Source organism: Tripterygium wilfordii, chromosome 12, assembly GCF_013401445.1.
Source record: "Tripterygium wilfordii isolate XIE 37 chromosome 12, ASM1340144v1, whole genome shotgun sequence".
NCBI classification, from domain to species: Eukaryota; Viridiplantae; Streptophyta; class Magnoliopsida; order Celastrales; family Celastraceae; genus Tripterygium; species Tripterygium wilfordii.
In genome coordinates this window covers 5,498,323-5,504,591 of record NC_052243.1, presented here as the reverse complement: position 1 = coordinate 5,504,591, position 6,269 = coordinate 5,498,323, and the positions used below count along the sequence as shown (strand labels likewise).

At 37.3% G+C, this 6,269-nt stretch overlaps 1 protein-coding gene across 1 annotated transcript; it reads left to right on the top strand.

Annotated features, from left to right (window-relative positions):
- The first annotated feature begins 804 nt into the window (after positions 1–804).
- On the top strand, positions 805–1,535 carry LOC120011140 (uncharacterized N-acetyltransferase p20-like). Its single transcript, XM_038862200.1, has one exon. The coding sequence runs from the start codon at positions 875–877 to the stop codon at positions 1,406–1,408; it is 534 nt and encodes a 177-aa protein (XP_038718128.1). The 5' UTR covers positions 805–874; the 3' UTR covers positions 1,409–1,535.
- Positions 1,536–6,269: the final 4,734 nt, after the last annotated feature.

Sequence of the window (6,269 nt, the reverse complement as noted above, 5' to 3'; positions counted from 1 at the left end):
CCTAAACCTGATTGTGAAACAACTCAATTACTTCAATGATCAAATTGTTATGTTTAAAATGTAAGGAATGGAGTCGGGGACGCAACCAGGATTTGTAGTGAGAGGGGGCATGTCGTTTGTTAATACTCAGTGCAATAAATATAACTTGAACCGTAAGACTATATAATTATATATATTCTTTTATATTACTAGAAATTAACAAATAACAAGAAAAATAAAATATATTTTACAATCTTTAGTTTTTATTGAGTGACTCAAAGATTAAAATAGGCAAAATGAAAAAAAAATGGAGAGAAAGAAATAGGGACAACACTAATTCTTGAGTACCATAAATGAAGAGACAAAATAGGCAAAATAAAAAACATAAAATAAATGAAATGAAATAATAATAATAATAAAAAACACAAAATTGAAGAACGTAAATGAAGAGACAAAATAAAAACAATAAATGAAGAAACAAAAACAAAATGAGACAAAATAAGTAAGAAAAATATGGTCAACCCGGGTCTTGAGCAATAAAAACAACTGCATAACCACTACGCCACACAACATTCTTTTCCATATTTGTAAACTTATATATATATATAATAAATTGTTTATCAAAATCCAGGGGGCACATACCCCCTGCGACCCTCAGTAGCTCTGTCCTTGGATGGAGTTGTAATAGACCCTATCCATCAATGACTGAAAGTATCATTTACCCGCTGGTTGAGACAATTAGAAGACACTTTGATTGGTTGGGCCTTCCAGCCCAATAAGTATTGACCAGCCCATTTACATCTAATAAATATATCTCTGTGGAATTATATGCACGCCATCATCATTCACTTGGTGCTCCGCTTTTGACTTGCAATTCCATCTCTCTTTCCTTGTCATGGAGGAGATTGATTTATGCAGCGTTAATCTCCGTCCGTTCAAGCTGATGGACGTCGACGATTTCGTGTTATGGGCAGGTGATGATAGAGTGACAAGAAACCTTCGATGGAAGACCATTACTTCGAAGGAAGAGGCTTTGACTTTCATCAAAGATGTTTGCATACCTCATCCTTGGCGCAGATCGATATGCTACAATGATCATTCGATCGGCTTTGTGTCAATCTTTCCGGAATCGGGAGACGACAGGTATCGGGCCTATAGCGGGTACGCTTTGGCTGCGGATTATTGGGGCCATGGGATTGCAACCAAGGCTGTGGAAGCTGCAGTCTCTCAGGTTTTTGAGGACCTCCCAGAAGTGGTAAGGTTGCAAGCTTTTGTTGATATAGAGAACAAGGCCTCTCAGAGGGTTTTAGAGAAAGTTGGGTTTCATCAGGAGGGTCTTTTGAGGAAATATAGCTATATTAAGGGGAGGCTAAGAGATTTGTATGTCTACAGTTTTCTAGCAACAGATGTCCCTGCTAATGAACCATAATTGGAATTGGAAGCCACTTAATCATTACAAAGTTCCTCGTATTTTATCTAAGAAAAAAATTATGGATTTCAAGTCCTTTTATCATCTGTATTTGTCCTGAAGTTCATATATAGGCCCCCTTTGGTAAGACATTTTTGCTCACATTTATACTAGTTTTGAGCATACATGTTAGAGGCCATCCAAAAAAACATAATGACACACGTAATCCTAGGCCATAGAAAGCATTCTATCGAGTCTAATGGGCTTGAACTGTCACATTGGACTAGTGTGACAGGAACTGGGGCACAACCCAATGTAAAGTAAATACAAGAATTGTACTACCTTTCTTCATATTCTCATGTTGCCAAGAGACAACGAAAATGAAGCAATCAAGCTAGGAGTCTTGCTGCATATTATACTCGGAATTTGAGTTTGGCTCTCAAGGATCTTGTAAATGTGCTGCTAAAATGTTACCGAACAACTGACATTGTAGGGAATGAATTGTTTGAGCAATTGATGTCTTTAGGCCTAGATTTGGATGACGTTGGTGATGCATACAGCATACACCCTTTTCAACAAGGGTTCTGGTATGCTTTGTGCTTTTTTTTGGATGTCCAGTAGACCATTGGAAGCGATGGATTTGAAGACATTAGATGAGTGGAGAAGCTCCAAAAGACATAAGAGCTGCAACTGACTACATTTATTTGATTTTATGTATTTCAATTTGGCTAGTTAATGAATTGAAGATCTTGTAATACTAGTTGGTTACCACAATTTATTGGGACTTGAAATTTACTCACTTACTGAAGAATTCTTGAAAGAAAAAAAGAATCATGGTTTGTGGTGTAGCACATCCAGTATTATTTACAGAGGAAACTGAGAGTTCATCTTCGGAATATTTTGTACCCGATTGGATCAAAATTATGGGTGCAGTACCTGTCAATAAGGAATTTGACAAGGTGTGTCAAATTCCTTGTTTTACTTAGACTTGTGGTTCCTCATTTGCATGTCGGTTACTGGATATGTTATGGCTTGCATCTCAATTCTGACCTTTTTCTTTCAAATATCATAATGTGCTGTTACCTTTCTTAATGTGTTATTTATTCACCCCATAGTAATCAATGAGAATCAGGTGATTATTCTTACATATGGTTATTTTAACTTGCTTACTGACCGACACCAAAGTGTGTATACTTATCCCAAGTGTTGGGTATCGACAAATAATAAAACCGGTGAGTCCAATATCGTATCCACAAGGAAGCAATACAAATTTGGTGGTAGAATGAAATGCAAACAACTCGCTAACACTAATAAACGCATTGAATGACAGATAAAAGCAAGTAAATGAAATGGGTCGAATGACTCGGTAACATAGGAAATTCGTAACCAAAGTAACCAAGAATTGGATTTAAAACAATGAATTAAAAGCTCTAGCCTCTAATCCTTCCCGGTGGATGCTCATTTATCATGCTCAAGGTATAATTACAAACACACACAACCATACACAATGCATTGTGCGATACTATTAATTATGTATATGCAAAAGAAATTGAGCATGTAGAATTCAATTCCTACATGGATGCCATCGGGTCTCGTAGTCTACGATGAACACAAAGGGGTAGACACCTACTCTTATGGATTAATATTCCACCTTGGGGCTCGGCTTTGCTAACACCCTAGTTTCACACTCAAAGACCAATTAACCATAACTCTCCCATGCATATTCCATAAATTCCATAAAATCTCATCATCAATACACACAAGCAATAGCTATGCAATAAAAACTCAATCAATTAGAGAAATTATGCATTGGGCATTACCAATTCATAATTCAAGCACATTAAATTGAATCCCTAGATTATACAATCCAAAAACACAATAAACATACTATTCTCATGCAACCATATACATAACCATCACAAAATCAAAAGAAAGAGATCGAAGCTAGTAAGCCACGACTCTATGCACATACCTTAAACATACATTCACCGTTGAGGACTAGAAACTACAAAAGGGAACTCAGTCACTCATCATAATGAACATAAACATCAATTTTATAGAAGAAAACCAATGTTTACAGCCAAAATCACAAGAACAAAGTTAAACCCTAGAAAGAACTACAAAGGAGGCAAGAAAGTTGTCTAATGGCATAAATGAGGCAGAAACCAAAATCTCAAGGTTTTCCCCTCTTTTTACAATGGAAAATACCTAATTACCCTTATAAAATCGTCCTCCATTGGTTACATATAAGATTTACCCCAAATGCCATTGAAATTTCAATGTAGAAAGTTATAGCACCGCGACAGGTGTCCAGGCGCTTCATAGAGGTGTCCGGACACTTTATATGTGTTCAGATTCTGAGAGCTTTTGACTCTTTTTGTGAGGGAAGCATCTGGACGGAACAATTGAGTGTCCGAATAGATGTATTTGGTGTTCGGACACTTGATGAATTTCCAACTCATTTCTTCAGCTCCAAACATCTCCAATTCAGTCATTTTAACCCGATTTTTTACAAAACCAATGAGAGGCAACCATAAGAGTAAAATTAAACTAAATTAAACATAAATACACTATTTAAGTGATATAACATCATAATTAAAGGATATTAAGACCTCAAAATAAAGTTCCAGTCACTTACAAGCAAAGATCTTTCGTGCTATTGACATTGCGTAAGATCTACTTATAGGGACGATAGTATGGGGGAAGCAGCCAGCCAAAAGATATTTTTTCCAGGAATTTTGCCAAAGATCCTTGACAGAACACTATACCAATGTTGCATTCTCCTTTACATGAAGTTCTGACATTTAAGCCTTGAAAAGGTTTTCGTACATCTACTCTTATTGGTCTGAACGTTTTTGTGACTTGAACACAACAGGGTAAAGACGTCATGCTGAGATTGAGATCTTCACAAGTTAGTAAATGCCTCCAGTAAGAAGTTTGCGTTTGAGCTGTGTAACTCTTGCGATTACTATTGCATAGAGTTTCAAAAGGCAAGGAAAAGAAAAGAAAAGAAAAAAACTAAAAGTCTAAAACATTGTGATCTTCACGTCTGTATCTTTATGTTATTCCCTTCCATAGAAGAGCGAATCTTCAAATGAAATATGACTTCTTTAGCTTTTTGATTACTGTCATTATCTAGTCAACCAGTCAAAATGTGTGTAGGGTTTGGCACAGAAAATCATCATCCAAGCCTTTATTCGAAAAGTTTGGGGTTAACTGTTTGGCACAGAAAATACCACACTTAAATCTGCCTTACGGATGTAAAATTTAACTGTTTATGGGCGAGTTATTAAGTTCTGTTTTGTTTTTTCGCAAGGGTGTTCATGGTTTTACCAACTAATTCTTGGACATGTGCACACATATCATGTAATTATTGGGCCTCCCCGGACCTTGGAGGTGGCTCCAAGAGAATATTCCCCGACCTAAACTACTGGAGCTTTGTGCACGGGACTTGTTTACCTAGACGTTAGTCCGTGTTGGCTAGTGTTGTACCTATTTTTAGAATTTATTGACTTAAGTATTAATTCCTGTGTAGTGTGGTGTTTCAGTTTGCCTGAGCAGTGTTTTTTCGGTTTCATGCAAGCATACATACAAGTCTTTTAAATTGGACAATAAATGGTATGAAATGCATTGCTGCAATATGCTTTTCCCCCAAACAACTTGAAAGTTATTCTACAACTTGTTCAACAAGCACAAAAAATCTCCAGAAAACAGAAACCAACTAGTGAAAAGGCCATCATCTGATGTGAAAACAGAAACCAAGTAGTTAGGTGCGTAAATCACATCCAAAGTAAGATTGTCCAAAATTATCGATCATAACCGAATTGATTGATAATCGAATTGATTGGTCGGCTATTTTTAAAAAAATTACGTATTTCTTTAAATAACTAACAAATAAAATGGCAGATAACCGAAAAAATTGAAAAAAAAAAAATAACCAATCAATCGATCAGTTAAATTTATGTTAAAAAATCGATAAAAAAACCGACCGTGGCAAACCCAGCCCTAATATGAAGTGAAAGGACAATTGTGTAATGGATAATGCCATCGCAGATAAGGCCGAATAGGGTTCCTTGTGGGGGCGAGGGAAGAACAACGGTGACATATTGGCGAGACTTTGTTTTCGATGATCCAGTGTTTTCATGGAAGAGAGAACAGGCTATGATATTGGAGGTCACCATCTATGTCCGAGCAGAATATGATTCTTTTTTTTATCAAGTTTTCAAGCATATAGAACTTTAAGGGAATCACACAGTGTTTTGCAAAAAGAGCAGCATTAGCTCCCCAGTGTTGAATCCTTCATCTTTAATATATTCTACGCGTTTCAGAACATTATTTTTTCTATATAAGGAGAGGCAGCTCTACCATTCTTTGTCATCAGTGAGGAATCAGGCCTAGTTTTCTTTGGTGCAACAGAGTTCCAAATCTAGGGTAAGCAATGTCTGGCCATGGTTACATGCACAGAGGACGCTACTCTGCTGACTCCGGTGGTTCACCACCGAAGAAAGATTACTGGAACAAAACCTATGATTCTGATTCTGATGATCATCTTTGCCGTCCAGTCATCGTTGATGCTGAGGGGAAGAAGAGGCCGATCATTTCTTACGGCCCCAACTATCATAACACTGAAGGGTATGTGACAAAAACAGAAACAATTGTCGAACATGTTTACTCACCTCATGTCAGTACTGATTACAGACACAGCTCTCCCTCAAAGGTTTATCCGGTTAAGGCCTACAGCATCGTGGAGGAGAGGAGGCATCGGACTTCAAGCCCCGTTCATGATCGCCCACACAAAGTTGAGGAGTTCATCACCAATGTTCCAACTGATGCTAGCAGACCTAACAAGTATGGCAATCCGGGTACCACACATTGGAGGCAG

Bases quoted from the DNA above. Each gene is read 5' to 3' on its own strand.
- LOC120011140 (XM_038862200.1), top strand. From the start codon at position 875: ATGGAGGAGATTGATTTATGCAGCGTTAATCTCCGTCCGTTCAAGCTG.